This window comes from Bos indicus x Bos taurus, chromosome 4 (genome assembly GCF_003369695.1).
Source record: "Bos indicus x Bos taurus breed Angus x Brahman F1 hybrid chromosome 4, Bos_hybrid_MaternalHap_v2.0, whole genome shotgun sequence".
Classification (NCBI taxonomy): Eukaryota; Metazoa; Chordata; class Mammalia; order Artiodactyla; family Bovidae; genus Bos; species Bos indicus x Bos taurus.
This window is the reverse complement of record NC_040079.1, coordinates 6,317,324-6,336,301: the sequence shown is the minus strand read 5'-3', so window position 1 is coordinate 6,336,301 and position 18,978 is coordinate 6,317,324. Positions and strand designations below refer to the sequence as shown.

General features: G+C 60.1%; 1 protein-coding gene across 1 annotated transcript in view; it reads right to left on the bottom strand.

The window, feature by feature from the left end:
* The window catches only part of KCNH2 (potassium voltage-gated channel subfamily H member 2), a 35,767-nt gene that overhangs the window by 5,703 nt on the left and 11,086 nt on the right, over positions 1-18,978 (bottom strand). The window contains 6 exon segments of the mRNA XM_027538602.1: positions 116-315; positions 603-990; positions 1,709-2,137; positions 6,683-6,894; positions 7,457-7,927; positions 9,625-9,789. Of these exon segments, the coding sequence (XP_027394403.1) occupies positions 116-315; positions 603-990; positions 1,709-2,137; positions 6,683-6,894; positions 7,457-7,927; positions 9,625-9,789 (1,865 nt within the window).

Sequence of the window (18,978 nt, the reverse complement as noted above, 5' to 3'; positions counted from 1 at the left end):
TCCTTCCAGCACTACCTGGGCCCACCTGGGCCGGGGTGGGGGGGGAGTGTGACTCTGGCGAACCCAGAGGAGTCCCCACCGGCACCCTGCCCCCCAGCCCAGCCCAGGCCCTCACCGCATTCATGTCGATGCCGTTGGTGTAGGACCAGGCATGCTGGAAGTACTCCTCAAGGCGCTGGCGCAGCGGGTTGGGGATCTGGTGGAAGCGGATGAACTCCCGAACACGGAGCATCTGTGTGTGGTAGCGCGCTGTGCCCGAGTATAGCCGCTGGATGATGGCCGACACGTTGCCGAAGATACTGGCATACATGAGGGCTGGGGGCGGGGTGAGTGGGGCCGTCAGCCTCCGAGGGACCCTGTCCACCCCAGCACCAGGTCAGTGCCAACACACACTCCCGCCTCAGTGTGAGCACACACGTGAGATGCATGCACAGAAGCCCGGGCACACACGCTCCTCAGCCCCTGCCTTGTGCCTCTGCCCTGGTGTTCCCAGCACTGTGATGGGGGCCCCTGGGGGGTGGGGGGCGCCCACTCGGGCCCCTCTAACACCCTCCCTCTCCTGTGTGACTTGTGCCCACACCCGCCCCCAGGGGTGCACTCACAGCCAATGAGCATGACACAGATGGAAAAGATCTTCTCCGAGTTGGTGTTGGGGGACACGTTGCCGAAGCCCACGCTGGTGAGGCTGCTGAAGGTGAAGTAGAGGGCGGTGACATACTTGTCTTTGATGGAGGGGCCGCCCAGGCCGCTGCTGTTGTAGGGCTTGCCGATCTGATCGCCCAGGTTGTGCAGCCAGCCGATGCGGGAGTCCATATGCGGCTGCTCCATGTTGCCTATGGCGTACCAGATGCAGGCCAGCCAGTGCGCGATGAGTGCGAAGGTGCACATGAGCAGAAAGAGCACGGCCGCCCCATATTCCGAGTATCGGTCCAGCTTCCGGGCCACACGTACCAGCCGCAGCAGCCGCGCCGTCTTCAGCAGCCCAATCAGCTACGGGGAGCAGCAGATAATCAGTGGGGTGAAGTGGGGGTGGTGATGGATGAAGCATGGGCGGCACTGCAGCCCTCAGTTCGGAGGCAGCAGAGGGAAGATCCCCAAAGACTCTCCCCAGAACCTCCTCCTAATGTCAGTAGGAGCACCTCCCACCTGCTGTGCCCGGCAGAGTCCCATTCCCCTTTTGTGCCACTCCCGGGTGGCTCAGACAGTAAAGAATCCACCTGCAGTGTAAGAGTCCCAGGTTCAATCCCTGGGTTGGGAAGATCCCCTGGGGAAGGGAATGACAACCCACTCCAGTGTTCTTGCCTGGAGAATCCCACGGACAGAGGAAACCTGGTGGGCTACAGTCCATGGGGTCACAAAGAGTCGGACACAACTGAGCGACCAACACTTTCACTTCACAGTAACAAATGGCTCACAGTTCCCCACAACCAGGATGAAACAACTGGGGCTCAGAAAGGTGCACCCACCCTCAGGTGCCTAGCCAGAGCTCCACCGGCTTCAAGGCCTTTTCATATGAATCAGAAGGCAGTGGCCACTCTGGACAGACACACTGGGAAAAGGCGGGGCCCCTGGACCTTTACAACCAGGAAGCGGCTCGCACGGAAAGGGGTGCAGGCAGGGCTGAGCTGGGGGCCCCGTGCGTCTGCCACCCCCTCACCCCACCCCCTGCTGCCCTCCCCCCTGCCCCCATGCCTCCTGGCCAGCCCACCTCCTCGGAGCCAGAGCCGAAGATAAGCAGGTCAAAGGGGATGGCGGCCACCATGTCAATGAGGAACCAGCCCTTGAAGTAGTGGACGGCGATGCGGCCGGGGTGGCTGACCACCTCCTCGTTGGCGTTGACATAGGTGGTGCGGAAGTTGATGAGGATGTCCACGATGAACATGATGTCGACGATGAGGTCCACCACGGCCAGTGGCTGGCAGGCGTAGCCGCAGTCAGGGGCCAGGGGCGCCTCTTCAGTCTCCTTCAGCAGGAAGGCGGCTGAGTAGGGGGTGAAGACCGCGGTGTAGATGACCAGGAGCAGGATGAGCCAGTCCCACACGGCCTTGAAGGGGCTGTAGTGCAGGATGGTCCAGCGGTGGATGCGGGGCGCCTGCAGCTTGTACTCCGGCAGCACGTCAGCCCCCAGGGACAGGACCTGGGCGGGCGGGGAAGGTGGCGCTGAAGGGTGGGGCGGGGGAGGGCAGGCCACAGGCCCTGTGACGCCTGGGCTGGGCCCTCAGAGAAGGGGCCAAGCAGAGTAAGAGGAGGGGGTGTAAGAGGGGATCTGTAGGAGGGGGGGTGTAGGAGGGGGGCCCACCCAGCCCACCCTCAACCGCGTGGACATGGCTGCTGACTGCCATTCCCCATGTGGCCTCCTGGCTGGCTCTTGAGTCCAGGGCACCTCACAGTAACGCCCACAAGCACGACTCCCCACCAGCGATACAGACCCACAGCTGTGGATATAACTTCCACCTTGCTCACCCCCATGGCAACCACACACACACACACACGTCCCATATACACCACTGTGTCTGCCAGCAAATGCTCCAAGGACTACAGCTTCCAGCCCAGGGCGATGTAAACAGCGGTAGTCACTGTGGTTCCCTGCAAGTCCCGTTGCTGGTGGCCCAGGGACTGAGGGCCTAAGTATCCCTTCCTGCCACTGACCCAAGGATACCAGCCACCCAGACTCAGGTCCCTTGGCACCCAGGAGAGGAGACACCATGACACTTGCTCCCCTCTCCCTACTCACCCTTGCCTGGGGCCGCCACTCAGACATGACCCCCAAGCCCACCCAGGCTCATCTCTCATCCTGCCCCTCATCACTCAGGCAGAGGCGGCACGCCACCCAGATCTGCGGACAGCAGCCACCACACCTACCCCCACCCCCAAGCCAAACTAGGAAGAGCTGTGACCAGCTTTCCCACGCCACCCTGGGAGCCTTGGCCTGTCCCCTTGGGGCCTCCCCCTGCCCCCACGCAATCCCCAAACTCTCCCAGCCTGGCTCTGCCATCCTGGGCAGCCAGGTGCAAGGCCTCACCCACCCTCCCCCTTAAGAGCCAAGGCTGCCGGCCCTGCAGGAACAGCACAAAATGCCAGGGCCCACATCCTCAGGCCTTGTCCTGGGGAGGGGGTGGAGCCCCAAAGACTCCCATTCACATTCATGCTGGGGACCCCCCCTGGAACCACCCTTACAAACAGATGGACTGTTTGGAAGGCACCTCCTTAGCAGAAGTAACTGGAAGTTAAGACCGGCTGCGGCTGGGGGTTTGGCCACCCCGGGGGTAACCACAGGGGCTCTCTGGAGGCACGCGATGGGGTCTGGGGCAGGGGAAGGAGTCTGTGGCTTCGAGGCCCCAACTTCTGCCCAGACTTCAGCCCCAGCCACTCGCTCCTTAAGGCAGAGAACATGGGGCAGTGACCTTCCTGGGATCAAGAGAGGGTTGAAAAAACAGAACTGACCAGGGACCCAGCAGACAGGAGGCAGAAGAAGGCTCCTGCAGGGGCTCCTCACCCCACTGAGTGGCCAGGCCCCCTGGGCTGGACCACACCTGATAAATGTGATCCTGCCCCCCCCACCCCCCGCATCCGCCCACAGCAGGGCCAGCACCGCCCCAGGCACAAGCACACGCCGGGGGAAGCCCAGGGCACCAGCCCGGGACCCACAGACCCCATCTTACAGGCCCCGGCCCAGCTCAAGTCTGCAGCCAACAGCTCAGCACACCGCCTTGGACTTGGGTGGGCGTGTAACCTCCCCTGACCCACGGTCACACAGAATGCTAAAGCTCTTTTAAGCTCAACCTGAGCTCAACCTGTGGCTGAGAGAATCCACCCCCGCCCCATACCTGTCCCTGCACTGGGGGGAGCGCAAGAGCCAAGGCAGAGGGTTCAGGTGCCGGCAACAGAGGTAAGGGTGCTCAGACCGCACCCTGAGCCGCCTCCAGCTCCCCCTGCCATCCTGAGCTGGCCCCTGGCTCTGTGACAGAGCCCCTCACCCTACCCCGCTGCCCCTGGGTGGGGGGAATGTGGAGAGGTGGCTCCCCAGAGGTGCCTACCAAGCTGTCAGCCCGGGGGAACAACCAGCTCTTCAGGTTGGACCAGGTGCCTGGTTCAGACGACCCTCTCCGCTCATCCAGTGGCCTCTGACCCCCAGCCCCCAAACCCAGACCCCTGAAGCAGCCCATGCCTCCCTCACCCCCAGAGTCCACCCCCAAGGCACAGAGTGCTAGCGGGGTGGGGCCCCGGGCCTGGGCGCCAGGCCCAGCTGCTGCCTGCGCACCAGGGGAGGTGGGGTGGAAGCCGGAGTGGCTCCCCTCCTCCCCGCCCCACGCCACCCCCAGCTCCCCGCCGAGCTCTCTGGGGCACACACTTTCCTGTTCTCCCCTCTCCTCCTTCCGTGTATCCAGCTAGAAGGCCAGGCCAGGAAGGCCAAGGAGGAAGGAAGCCCTGGCAAGACAAACACTGTCCACCTAGGCCCGGCGGGACTGGAGAAGAACAAGCTGGAGCCAAGAGTGGGACAGGCCGGGCCACAGCTCCCGGGGATTCCCCGCCCTCAAAACCATCCTGCACCTCGGAAGCCCTCTCCTGACCTGGAGCCAGAGCCCTCAGAGCCGCGTTGGACCCGCAGGAGGGTGGGGGGCGGGGGGAAGAGGGGAGCTGGGGGGAACACCTACCTCCTGGGCCACCAGGCTGGAGATGCGCACGGCCCGTCTCACCCGGCCTTTCTGGGCCCTGGGCTGCAGGACCCCTGTCCTGCTCGCCTTCCCCGACGGGGCCGCCATGGAGGACTTGGCTCCCCCCAGCCTGCCTGCCCTGGGGCCCCAAGGGCCCACGCCAGCACCTCACCTGCACCCCAGAGGCTGGCGGCCTGGCTCCCAGGGCAGCCTCTGGCCTGGCGGCCAGGGTCGCCGGGGCTGGGCCTCAGGGCTGGGGTCACCCTGGCAGGGAGTGTGGCCAGCAGCCCACCTGGCTAGGGCGGCCCATGGTTCCTCCCGCAACCCCGGTGCGGGCCCCACGGCCGGGAGCTGCGCTCTGCCCGCTGCCAGCCCAGCAGCCGGCGCCCGGCGCTCTTGGAACCTCCAGCTCCTCCAGCCGGCCCCTCCTCCTCTTGGGTCCCCACCCCCACCCCGCCCGGCCGGCCGGAGGCCCCCTCCCCCGCGGCCCCCGCCCGGGGCTCCTACTGCAGCCGCTCCTGCAGCCCGCGCCCCTCCCCCGGCCCCCGGCAGCCGGCCTGTCACTGCAGATTAATGGGCCCTTCAACACCCCCGCCCCGCCGGCCAGAGTCAGACAGACACCCAGAAACAGAGAGACTGCCTGCCCGGTGACCAGAGAGCCCAGGAACACACCCGCACACTGGCACACACAGACGCGTGCGTGTGTGCGCACACACACACACAGAGCCCACAACACAACAAACAGCACACCCCGTGGGCACGCGGGAGCAGGGTGGCAGGCAGGGCTCCAGGTGGGGCCAGGGGAGAGGGCGGTGGTGGGGGGGAGTGGGGGTCGGCTGCCAGATAAGGGGCCCAGCATGTTGGGGGAAGGTTCTGGAGTCAAGGCCAAGGGGCTGGAGACCTGGCAGAGACCCAGAGAGCCAGAGGCAGCAGCGGGAGCAGGGCCAGGAGGAGGGCCGAGGAGGCCCCAGCAGACGGACAGCTCCCTCACTCGGGTCACTGCTGCCAAAGGGGCTGGAGGGGGCAACAGGGTCGCTGGCTGTCTCTGGCTCCTCAGTCCTGACCCTCCCCTACCCCCCAGGCCAGGATGGGAAGGGGCTGGGATGGACTGGGCAGTGGCTGGGGGCGGAGGGAGTCGTGCAGATATGTGATCTTGCTGCCAAGACGAGGCAGGACACCAGGCTGGTTCTGGCACTGGGCAACGTTGGGCAGTTTCCCCCCAAGACTGGCAGTCTTCTCCAGCCCAGGATTCAAAGACCTGACCCTCTCTCTATGTGTTCCCCAACCTCCATCGAGTCCCCTCCCGACCTGGGAAGGAAACTCTCCTCTTCTGTGGCTTGCAGACAGGGGTGGGCACCTCTGGGTCATCCTGGCACTGGGTCCCCAACCCCAGCCTGGCTCATCACATTAGCCTAGAAGAATCAGGACCCCCCAACCTTGACCTCTGGGTGTGTGAGTTGCTCAGTCCTGTCCAATTCTTTGCTACCCTATGGACTGTAGCCTGCCAAGCTCCTCTGTCCATGGGATTCTCCAGGCAAGAACACTGGAGTGGGTTGCCATTCCCTTCTCCAGGGGATCTTCTGAAACCCAGGGATCGAACTCGGGTCACACGCAATGCAGGCACGTTCTTTACCGTCTGAGCCACCAGGGAAGCCACCTTGACCTCTGTGGCCCCTTCTGATGTGAAGCCTGTTGGTTTGCCTCCAGTATGTCTTTACCACACCCTGTGCGCAGACCCCCTTGTGCCTCATGGTTGCCTTCTCCCACCCACCTTGACCCTACCAGGTGCCCAGCCTCGACTGCCCTGTCCTCCCCAAGCCCCATCCACCTGTCCCCTGTACCTGCCCCCTCCCCGGGCTTCCCCACTCCAGGCTCCCTTTCTCCAGGAGCTCTCAGACTCTTCTCTCGTCCCAGCACTGAAACACCACCCCCACCCCCAGCCACCACCTTCAGGAAGCCCTCACTGACTGCACCCCTCCATCCCCTCCAAGCTCCTCCCAGGTGAGTGGGGGGCCAGGCACGCCTACCTGGGTGACCTTCTCGGTGACGTTGTGGGTCCGCTCCTTTATCTTAGGGGCTATGATCTCCCTGTCGCTGGTGGGCGAAGCCAGGAAGGGGTCGCCCTTGAGATCCACGAAGTTGAGGGTGATCTGGGGGATCTTGCTGATGGTGCGGTAGCGCACGAGGTCCGAATCAGAGGTGGAGTTAAGCAGGCCGCTGCGCAGGGGGTGCATGGCCCCTGGGGTGGAGGGGAGAGGCTGTCAGGGCGGCAGGCAGGCAGGGGCAAAGGCCGTCAGGTCAACGACTCAGAGCTGGGCAGTAAGGCAGGCCAGTTCAGGAGACGGGGGGAGCAGTGTCCCTGAGAAATAAGTGAGGCCAGAACCCCTCCCCACTTTATGGAAGCAGCCCCTGAGGCACTAGGAGAAGAAGAAGGAGCAAAAGCCTTCACTGGGGTCTGTTCAACAGGCACTGGGAGCCTGCCCCAGGCCCAGGTGGTGCGGCAGGGCCCCTGAGGCCTCTTCAGCCCTCCTGACTCCCCCGTGGGCATCCCGGCTGCAGGCAGGCCTGGGAGTGCCAGCTCCTGGCCCACACCGGCTCCCAGAGTAGAAGAATGCAACAGGGATGAATGCACGGTTTAATGGAGTAAAAGGCTACTTAATGGGATTAAATAAGTGCTTAATAGGATTTCCATCTCCCAGGCACACAGGACAGGGCGGAGAGGGAGGAAGCTGAGGTCCTTCGGGTGGGGACCCGGCGGTGGGGCAGTTCCTGCATGGGGTGGGGTGGGGGGCGACCCTCACCGGTGCTGGCGTGGCGCGGCGGTGGCGGGGGCAGCGCCCCGGTGCGCATGGCCTCGATGTCGTCGGCAGAGGAGGCCCGGCGCACGCTGGCGCAGCTCTCTCGTGAGCGCGTCCGGGCCAGACTGCAGCTGGAGCCTGAGGCATCAGGGTTGAGGCTGTGCGCCCGGGGCGATGGATGCGGGCCTGGCACACAAGCCGGCAGAGGCGGCGGAGGAGGCGGGGGCGGCGGCGAGCCGGGACCCACCAGCGCGCGCCGCTCCTCCGCCGCCCTCCCCGCCACGTGGTTGTCCATGGCCGTCACCTCATCCAGGGCCAGGGACTCGCTGCTGGGGGCCGCGGGCGTCAAGTCCACGTCCACCACCACGGCCCCCGGGGCGCCCGCACCGCCTGCGCTACCCGGCCGCACCGACGAATCCCGGGCAGTCAAGGCCAGCAGCGCGGGTAGCTTCAATCGGAAGGTCTTGGCGCGGCCTGCGGGTGGGGGGCAGAGGGGAGGTGCGTGGCCCCAGCAGCCTGGGAGAGGGCAAGGCCTAGGAGCTGGAGCTCCAGTCACCAAGGGGAGGAGGAGGGAAAGTGGGGGCCCCGATAGCTGGAGGGCACCCCTCCACCCCCATCCCTGCTACACAGGACTCAAGTCTCCAAAGAAGTTTAGAAGAGGGGTCCCCAACCTCGGAATCTAATGTCTGATGCCCAGAGGTGGAGCTGATGTAACAAAACAGAAATCAAGAAACTTGAATTATCTGGAAACCACCTCCCCTCTCCAACCCCTGATCGGTGGAAACCCGTCCCTCGTGCCACAAAGGTTGGAGAACACTGGCCTAGAACACAATCTTATCTAAGACTCCAGCAATAATAAACCACTGTCTTTTGAGCCTCACATCCCCCGTGAGGGGGGTTCTCCAGCAAACCACCTGTGACTCTCCCAACTGCGCCCAGTGGGTGTCAGTATCTCCACTTTTTAGACTGGAAGAAATTCAGGCATCAGTGAGTTCTGTCATTTGTGGGAGGTCACACAGAAGCTTTTGATGCTTTTGAACTGTGGTGTTGGAGAAGACTCTTGAGAGTCCCTTGGACTGCAAGGAGATCCAACCAGTCCATCCTAAACGAAATCAGTCCTGAAAATTCGTTGGAAGGACTGATGCTAAAGCTGAAACTCCAATACTTTGGCCACCTGATGCGAAGAACTGACTCATTGGAAAAGACCCTGACGCTGGGAAAGATTGAAAGCGTGAGGAGAAGGGGACGACAGAGGATGAGATGGTTGGATGGCATCACCGACTCAATGGACAGGACTTTGAGTAAACTCCGGGAGTTGGTGATGGACGGGGAGGCCTGACGTGCTGCAGTCCATGGGGTTGCAAAGAGTCAGACATGACTGAGTGACTGAACTGAACTGAACACACGAGCTGGCAGAGCCTGCATCTGAGTGGAGAAGGAATGATGCCACGGGTTCCTGCTGTACCCTGCCACCTTACGGGTGGTACCCATGGGAGAGGTCGGGCCAGCTTTATTGAGGCTGCTGTTTTAGAGCTTGAGAAACCAGAGGCGGTTTCTTTTGCCCTGACTCTGAGGGAACATTTAAAATTAAATCCAAAGAGGCCACAGAAGGGGATGGGCGGGGTGGTGTCTGAGCCTTTGAGTCACAGGAGGATGAGGTGAGGCCTCCCTGTCTCCAGCCCCAGGAAGCAGTCCCCTCATGTTCTCAAGTATCCGGGAAGCAACCAGTCCAGAGCTAGGATCAGTGGCAGAAACGTCCCAGAGCTGAGTCCATGAGGGAGACGAGGCCTTCTCATGAGCAGTGGGAGCTGCCCTGGAGTGACCAGGGCCAGCCAGGAAGGGGGAACCCCACCGTCCCTGGGGCTGGAGAGAGGACCACTCCCAGGGGGCTGCTGGAGGGGGAACCCAAGCCGGTAAGGCTGTGAAGCCAGTTGTGATCCTGCCCCCGAAGGAAAGCGGAGTCTGGACTCGGTCACTCCACACCATCTGTCCACGCTGAGCCACATGGGACTGGCCATATCCTTCGTGTTCACTCCCCATCTCTGAAAGGTGTCCCCCTGAACCTGCCTCCGAATCGCTGCCTGCAGAACCTTGGCCTTGGGTAGCCTCATGACCCCAGGGGAGGGAAACCATATATTCCTGCACCAGCCAGACAGCACCGCTGCACTTACCGGCGGCCAGCCAGCTGGTGGGAGGGGCGCGGTGGTTGGTGTCCCGGGCCGGCGACCCCACCAGGCCCTTCTCCATCACCACCTCAAAGTTGAGAATGAACATGATGACGGCTCCATCTTCATTCTTCACAGGTACCACATCCACCAGGCACAGGAAGCAGCTCCCTGCAAAGTGAGGACACGGGCCCCTGTGCTCCCAGGTGGGATGGACACCCCCGCCACCCCACCCCACTCCAGAACCTGAAGGGGCCTGTCCGCTTCTGACGCCCCCACGGCTCCCGAGCCCAGTGTTGCCCCCTCGTCTCGCCAGCGTCTCCTGCCCCACCCTGCCACCTCCTACCACGTGGCAGCCAGAGCCGCCTCCCTGATGGGCCACGCCAGCTTTCCCCTTCCAGAGCTCTCCCCTCCTCTCTCTCTGCCAGCCATGCGGCTCCTGGCCTCTCTCCCCGTGTGCCTTCTCCTCGCACTGCCTTCTGCTCCTTCCTTTCTTCCTGCATCACTTCCCCTCTCCTCTCACGCTGTATCTCTGCTCTTCCTCAGGCAAGACGGTGCAGCCCAGAGGGGACGCCCAGACTTTAAGCCCAGGATCTCAGGGTCCAGATCCTAGCTCTGCTGCCTAGTCACACGTGCCTTTTCTTCCATGTTTACCCTACTTGTACTTCATTTTCCTCATCTCAAAAATGGGAACGATGACCGTTCTCTCCTCATGAGTTGTGGCCAGAAAGTCAACACGTGCCAGGCGCTTAGTGTAGTGCCTGGCATGCACTGAACACTACAGGTTAGCCGGCACCCTGGCCCCTTGTTCTGTTTTTGCTCCTCTTTCTCAGTCCCCAGATGGTGTGTTGCCCACAAGAAGTGCAGAAGTTGAGAGCTAGAGTTTCAAAAGCTTTACAGCAATTTGACATTGCCACAATAGCCAAGCATATGGTTTTTGCATTTCACACCAGTACTGGTCTGTAAAGAAGGCTGAGCGCCGAAGAACTGACGCTTTTGAACTGTGGTGTTGGAGGACTCAAGAGTCCCTTGGACTGCAATGAGATCAAACCAGTCCATCCTAAAGGATATCAGTCCTGAATATTCATTGGAAGGACTGATGCTGAAGCCGATGCTCCAATCCTTTGGCCACCTGATGCAAAGATCTGACTCATTGGGAAAGACCCTGATGCTGGGAAAGATTGAAGGCAGGAGGAGAAGGGGACGACAGAGGATGAGATGGTTGGGTGGCATTATCAACTCAATGGACATGAGTTTGAGCAAACTCTGGGAGACGGTGAAGGACAGGGAAGCCTGGCATGCTGCAGTCCATTGGGTCGCAAAGAGTGGGACACAGACGAGTGACTGAACAACAAGAACTGGTCTGTAACACATTAGAAATTCACCAGAGTCAAGAAGCACTGTTTCTAGATCTTTCATCTCTGACTCTGGTGAGAGACATCTGTCTTTTTCTCTCTTCTTGACTTTCTTTCCCCTCCCAACCTCTCTCTGGCCACCAGGGCCCCTATTCCAGGTGATGTCAGTTCACCAGGCCAAATGTACCCAATATGCCTCTGCCCTGACCAGGACCCGGCCCACTCACCCTCCTCTCTAGTTAGTTCTGAAAGAGACCCTGTGGGCTTTCAGGCTCTGCCTAAGGCCCAGCTCAGAATCGCCCCCTGCAGGAAGCCCTTGCTGTTGCAACAAGAAGGTGCGTTAACATCCCATTCCTCCTCCAGGGACCCAATGGGGACCAAGCATACTCTTCATCTCCTCTTCCAGGGCAGAGACTTCTTTCCTGGTGCTTATCTGTGTCCTGTGAACTGCAGGCACCTAACTCGCCAGTGTCTGTGTCCCCTCTGACAGGCCTAGCAGCCAGAACAATGCACCAGGGAGCAGGTGCTGGCCAGAGGGCTTGGTGATGGGGTGGTGCTGATGGTAGGGGAGGGGTCAAGGATGGGGACTGGATTCTGGAGGGGCCATGGCTGGGGTGAACTAAGTCAAGGCCAACAACCTGGAGGGGCTGGTGGCTAAAAAGGCCTGGGGGGGCTATGTCTGGGGAGTACGGCAGAAGCTTCACCAAGAACCTGACAAGTCCCAGCACAAAAGGAGAGGCTGGCCGGGCTCAAGGAAGATCTGCTGGGGACAGGGCTAAGAGAGGCAGCAGAGCAGCAATTCTAACAGCTATGGGATTAATCTCGGGATGGAGATCCTCTAAAACCAAGGGAAACAGGAAAGCACTGAGATGAGGGAGGCTGGGCCAGGGGAGGGGCTGGCCAGGAATTCTCCGCCCCACCCCAAAGCCCTTCCACTCACCCAGGCCCTCATGGCTCAGCGCACAAGACCTGACCTGGGAGGCTCTGTCCGGGTCTCCCCTCCAGTAGCTGCTCCTGTCCTCTGACCTCCGGCCTCTGACATGGCCCGGCTGAAGCTCGGCCGTGGTGTTGGGAGCTGCAGGAGGCTGGGCCCAGCTGGAGACCGTTTGGCACCCAGACAGCCCGCCTGGAGTTTATGCCCTAATATGGTGATGGCCGGCAGCGGCCTGAGCAGGGACTGGCCCTCACAAGGACTAAGGAGAGGCCAGAGACCAGGAAACCCTTAGCCCTGGAGACCACCCCCCAACACCCACGCCTTGGGAGTTCAGTGATCCAGGCCCTGAATCCTCATTCTCCCCTGGGAAACTTATCTAAGATAAGTCCAGAGCCTGGACCCTGGATGAACCCAACCTTCTGGATGGCCTGGGGAATTCTGCCCCCAGGACACCAGCTCAGGATTCGGAACCTGAGGCCTCAACACCCCATGCCCGCTTCAGTTGCGGATTCTCAGCCAGAGAGGCCAGAACTGCACTCCGCGGCCCAGACAGCCCAGGACCCAGACATCCCCGGATCCTGACAGCCCAGGGATGTCAGAAACTCCAGATACAAGCCCCCCTTACAGCGCAGGCCCACCCCCGGGGGCTGCGTCTGTATGAGACACTCGGAGCCCCCTTGGTCCTCTCCCTTTGTCGATATTCAAGGAATTTTTCCCTTTCAAATAACTTTATAAAAGCCCTTGTTATTCCAAAAATGTGAACTGGAACCCTGCCTGATGGCTTGTAGGGGGGAGACGAGGTGGGGGGGCAGCATGGAGAGGCTCTGGTCGCTGTCTGTGACGGGACATAATGGAAGGAAGGAAAGCAGGTGGCCCAGGTTGGCCAGGGCTGCGAGAGGCTCTGCCTCCCACCACCCTGCCTGGCTGGCTGGGTCTTCTGTGGGCTGCCATGTCACACATACACACACACACCCGGCTCTTGAAACAGAACTACCAGAGGACCCCATCCCATCACTGGCTGAAATGATGGGGGGTTGGGGGATCCCTGTGGGCAGCTGAAAGTCAGCAGGCCAGGGGAGGGACACAGGGACAGCCAGGACTGGGCATCGGGCGGAGAGGGCAAATCGCCGCCTGCGGGGCGGTGTGGCCGTGACCTTCACGCAGCTCAGCAGAGAAGAGACACGGAGATTCGGCGTCCCGCTCGCCCCCAGGGAGCCCTGCGCTGGCGCACCGCCCTACGGAGCCGCGCCTTGCCCTCCGCAAGCCCCGCTCCCCGGTACTCCAGACCCTGCTCATCACTCTGCGCCCCTCCTCCCTCCGCCTCGCCCCGGCCCCGCCGAGCACCTCCGGGGAGGGAGCCGATGAGGACTTCGGCCCAGAGCCGGGTGAGGCTGCACTTCCGCCGGGGGCCGCTGGGTGGCAGGCGCGGCCCGCGCTCCCGAGGCCGCGGGGACCCGGAGGGCTGGCGCAGGACGGAACGGGTGGGAGAGGTTCCTGCCCAACCCACCGAACTGCTGTGGGGCTCCCGGGCGCAAAGGTCGCGGTTGGGGAGCACACGGTACGGAGTTCATCAGCCTTTGCTCACTGCATCAGAAGGACTTTGGGCAAGTTCCCTGCCCACCCCACCCCCCAGCCCCAAAGAGCTCGTGTGCAACATGGGGCGATGACCATGCCCCATCGCCCCATGTCACGGTCTGGAGGGATGGATGACGGGGCACTGTGAGGCAGGAGAACCCAAGAAGGTCTTGTTTGTCTGTCTGTTTTGGACCACCAGGTGCAGCATGGGAGAATCTTAGCTCCCCAACCAAGGATAGAATCCTCGACCAACCCCCCAAACCACTCCCACACCCACCTCACTCCCGCCAGGGAACTGTGGAGTCTTAACCGAGGGATATAATCCTCGCTCCCTGGACAGAAGTGCTGAAAACCGGCAGGGAAGTCCCCAGGGAGGTCTGTATAAATGGAGAAGGAGGAGAGGGAGAGGGCCCACCTGGCTCACATGGCTGATGCCAAAGAACGCCTGACTCACACCCCCGGAATCCCCAGCCCCAGCTGTGGCACCCAGGCTCCTCTGCCTGCCTCCTGGGCTCAGGGGAGGCGCCCTGGGCCTGGGGGGGATGACCAGGAGAGGAGAGGCAGTCACGGACTGACGCCACACAAGGACAGGTTCCTCTGAGCCTCGGATCATAAGGGCTGCAGAGGTCACACGGCTCACTGCAGGCCACTGAAAAGTGTGAGAAGGGGGCAGGGCAGCAGGAGGGCCCCGGGGGACCAGGCCTGCCCCCCCCACCCCCAGGTGCAGCAGGTACAGCTCCTCCTGCCCCTGGGGAAGGGCACTGTCTTCATCAGAACGCAACACTGGCTTGCTTCCACCTGGTTCGCCCGTGCCCAACAGTGTACCTGGGTATCATCACTCCCCTGCCTCCCAGCCCATCCAGGGGCCCCACTCACAGTCCCAAACCCAACTGCCCACCTCTAGGCACTGCCAGCTTGGCCCCAGGCAGGAGCTGCCCTTGGCTTTCACAGGGGCAGGCCTTATCTCTCAGGGCAGCACCCGCTGGGGGGCGGGGGGAAAAGGGGGGAAGGGGAGGGCAGCAGGTGACCTGAGTGTCTTTGGACAAGCTCCCCAGAGTGTCTAGTGGCTCGTCTGCAAACTAGGTATCATCACAGCTCCTTCATCCCCCTAAAATATTCACACACATATGAACAAGACAGGCTGGGCCCCCAGCCTCCCTGGGTCGAGGAGTCAACGGAACTCCTGGTTCGGGGGTCCAGGCTGAGTTGACAGACAGAGGAGTTCTGGGGAGCTGAGCCGAGCTGATCTGCCCCCATCCTCAGGGGACCGGACCATTGCTGTGTGACTGTGGCCAGGTCAGCCACCTCTCTGAGCATCAGATTTCCTCTGAGTACTGCAAGGACAAGCGACTCCGGCCCCGGGTGCCGGATGAGATGACAGATGGCCTGTGGAAGCATCCGGAGCAGCATCAAGGCCGGGGGCTGGGTCCTCATGGGGAGGGAGGCCTTGAGGAGGCAGCCGTCCTCGCCCGGTCACCGGCCTGCCTTGCTGGAGCGGGAGGAGTTGGGCCCAAAGTCACGCCGAGGGCAGGAGGCTGGGGCTGCAGTCAGCCTGTCCGCCCCCGGCAGAGGCTGTCTCTACGGCGGCCCAGGGCTGCGCAGTGTCAGGTTATATTTAGCCTGGTGGCGGCGACAGGAAGATGCCGTGGGGAGCCGGTCCTGGCCGGGGGCCACCGTGTCGCCAACATCCCTCTCTTGGGCAGTGGGGGCCCAGGGAAGGCCAGGCACACTGCAGGCCCAGGGGACGGCGCAGGGGAGCCTGAGAGGCCAGCCAGTGAATGAGTGTGTGCGTGCGTGCGTGTGTCAGTGTGTGAGAGAGAGAGGCGGGTAGCCAATCCCCTGACTCCAGGAGCTGAGTGGAACAGACCCCCCCCACCACCACCACTACCAGGGAAACTCGCTGCAGAGGCCGGGCGTGGGGAGCGCGGTCCAGACTCCAGCTCACATGCAAGGAGCATCTCCAAACAGACCCTCCACTAAGCCCGCCGGCCTAACACCTTCCCAGGGATCTGCAGGGCTTGATGCAGGGCCTCAGGGGGCCTCTACCTGGCATCCAGACCCCGCCCAAACCCACTGCTTGTGGCCTGTCTGTGCTACTGTTCCCCAGGGTGGCTGTGATGGCCTCACGAGGAGAGCTCTTTCTAGAAAAGCCCCGGGGACGCATCTGTAAACTGGGAGTCACAGCCCTGCCCTGTGCCGCAGCAAGGCCCGGGAAGGTGAAACCAGGCCATGTTTATCTGGGGGAAGCTTCACTTTATGGGCGCATCCCATGCCCCTCCTCCCTGAAGCCTCTGCCCTTAACCTCCCTCCTCCGGCTTCCTGGAGCCTGGCCCTCCTCAGCCCTCCAGAATCCCCTGTCCCCAGCCAGGTTGCATGCTCAGCTGCCCTCCCAGCCTGGCCTCCCACCGAGACTTGCCGAGTCCCAGGCCAGCTGGCCTCAGAGCCCCCTTCAGTGGACCCCAGCTTCACAGACCCTCCCACTGCTCACAGACACACCTTGCCTCCCTCTCTCTAGGTGCCCAGAGGACCCCCTCTACCAGAGCTTTCTTGACGGCTCCATCCGGGCCACAGGGATGTTTCTCATTGAAAGCTCATCTAAAATGATTGAGATCAGTTCCTTCCCTCAGTTGTGTCCGACCCTTTGCAACCCCATGGACTGCAGCACACCAGGCTTCCCTGTCCATCACCAACTCCTGGAGCTTACTCAAACTCATGTCCATCGAGTTGGTGATGCAATCCAACCATCTCATCCTCTGTCATCCCCTTCTCCTGCCTTCAATCTTTCCCAGCATCAGGGTCTTTTCCAATGAGGCAGTTCTTCCCATCAGGTGGCCAAAGTATTGGAGTTTCAGCTTCAGCATCAGTCCTTCCAATGAATATTCAGGACTGATTTCCTTTAGGGTGGAGAGGTTGGATCTCCTTGCTGTCCAGGGGACTCTCAAGAGTCTTCTCCAACACCGCAGTTCAAAAGCATCAATTCTTTGGTGCTCAGCTTTCTTTATGGTCCAACTCTCACATCCATACATGACTACTAGAAAAACCACAGCTTTGACTAGACGGACCTTTATCAGCAAAGTAATGTCTCCGCTCTTTAATATGTTATCTAGGTTTGTCTAAAACTATTGGGCTGGCCAAAAAGTTCATTCTTTTCTATCTGGCCAACTCAATACATCTCTAATGTAGGAGGTAACTGTACCCTGGCTTCTTGGGGAGGGCAGCTTTCTCCCTCTGCCCAGAGCCAGAGCCCTGAAGCCAGGGCTAGACTACAAGGGAAGTACTGGGTAGGCAGATGTCTAGTTGATCCTGGGCTCAGGGCAGGGACCCACGCTGACAGCAGGTGGGGACAGGGCTGTCTCCCTCACCCTTTCAGCTCCCTTTCAGATCCAGGGGCACTGACTGTCCTTTCCCAACAGGATCTGCTCATTTCAAACCCACCCTGAGTCTGGACAGCAGTCAGAATTCCCTAGAAATTATTTTCCCCCCTAGGGATTCTGATGGGAAGAACTGACTCATTGGAAAAGACCCTGATGCTGGGAAAGATTGAAGACAGGAGGAGAAGGGGATGACAGAGGATGAGATGGTTGGATGGCATCACTGACTTGATGGACATGAGTTCAAGAAAACTCCGGGAGATGACTGAAGGGCAGGGAAGCCTGGCCTGCTGCAGTCCATGGGGTCACAAAGAGCTGGACACAACTGAGTGACTGAGCAACAGGTGGCATCTTCTGCTGAAGTGTAGGGTTTCCCTGGTGGCTCAAAGGATAAAGAATCTGCGTAAAACCCGAAAGACCTGGGTTCGATCCCCAGGTTGGGAAGATCCCCTGGAGAAGGGAATGGCTACCCACTCCAGTGTTCTTGCCTGGATAAGCCCATGGACAGAGAAGCCTGGTAGGCTACAGTATACAGGGTCAAAAAGAGTCAGACATGACTGAGCAACTAACACTTTAACACTTTCTGCTGAAGTGCTGTTCTAGTCAATCTAGTCAACAGTGAGCACAGAACACCGAGGCTGACAGCCCAGAAATCTGGGCAAGGAGGTCGGGGTATCTCTGAGCCTCAGATCCCCACCAACCCCTCTTCATGAGGACCCCTACCCCAGCTGGCACAGGAAGCAAGGGCACACAGAATCAAGGCCCACTAGGACAGCTGGGGTCTCTGCCCCCATCCAGGGCTCAGCAAGCTTCTAGAACAGCTCTCCCACCTGGCTCCTGACATACCCTAGAGGGCCTGTCCCAAAGGTCACCCAATCAGGGAAGGGCTGGCTTCTCAGTCATTAAATGGAGACTTGCACCCCTTCCCTGACTTGCCCACCTCCCAGGACTCCAACAGACAAATACATGTGCATGTGAAAGCCTGCTGAAAAGGCAGCTGGAACATTCCCACGTCGACACATATGGCAATGACCCAGACATAAACAGAGAGAAGCAGTGTTATTCAGATGATAGGATCATCTCCCTAAAGGACCAATAAAATCAACAGATAAACAATTAGAACTAATAAGAGAGCTCATCCAGGGAGGCTGCCAAATACAAGATCAGCCCATGGAACATACAGCATTTCTCTCTACCAGCATAAAGCTATCAGAACATGTGTGTGCTAAGGCGCTTCAGTCGTGTCCAACTCCATGTGGCCCTATAGATTAGAGCCTGCAAAGCTCCTCTGGCCATGGGATTCTCCAGGCAAGAATCCTGGAGTGGGTTGCTGTGTCCTCCACCAGGGGAATCTTCCCGATCCAGGCATCAGACCTGTGTCTCTTATGTCTCCTGCATTGGCAGGCAGGTTCTTTACCACTAGCGCCACCTGGGAAGCCCATTAGAATAAGTAGCCAAAGATAAGATCTCTTTTACAACAGCAACAAAATCTGAAGTATCTAGGAAGTGACCAAGAATGCACAAGATCTCTATAGGGAAAAAAAAAAGCTTTAAACTAATACAGGATGCAGAAATAATCTGATAAATGGAGAGTCACTCCAGACTCTCAGAAGGGACAGATAATCTAAAGATGTCAATTCTCCCCCAAATTAACCTATAAAACCAATCTAATTCCAGTCAAGATTCTAGTGGCATTTTTCTTCCCAGGAACTTGATAAACTTTCTCTAGAGTTTGTAAAGGAGAAGATAGGTCCTCAAATATGTGTGTCAATCTTTCAACAGAACACGGAGGGGACTTCCTGGTGATCCAGTGGTAAAGCATCCGCCTGCCAGTGCAGGGGACGTGAGTTCAATCCCTGGTCTGAGAAGATTCTACATGCTGCAGGGCAGCTAAGCCTGTGTGCCACAACTCCTGTGCTCCGCAGCAAGAGAAGCCACTGCAATGAGAAGCCTGTGCACCTCACCTAGAGAAAGCCAACACACAGAAACAAAGACCCAGTGCAGCCAAAACGAAATAAATAACATTTTTTAAGAAAAAAGAACAAGGAGGGAAGATGTGCCTTTCCAGATACCAAGACATACTAACTGCCATACTTTTAATGGGGTTTTGATGCATGAACAAATA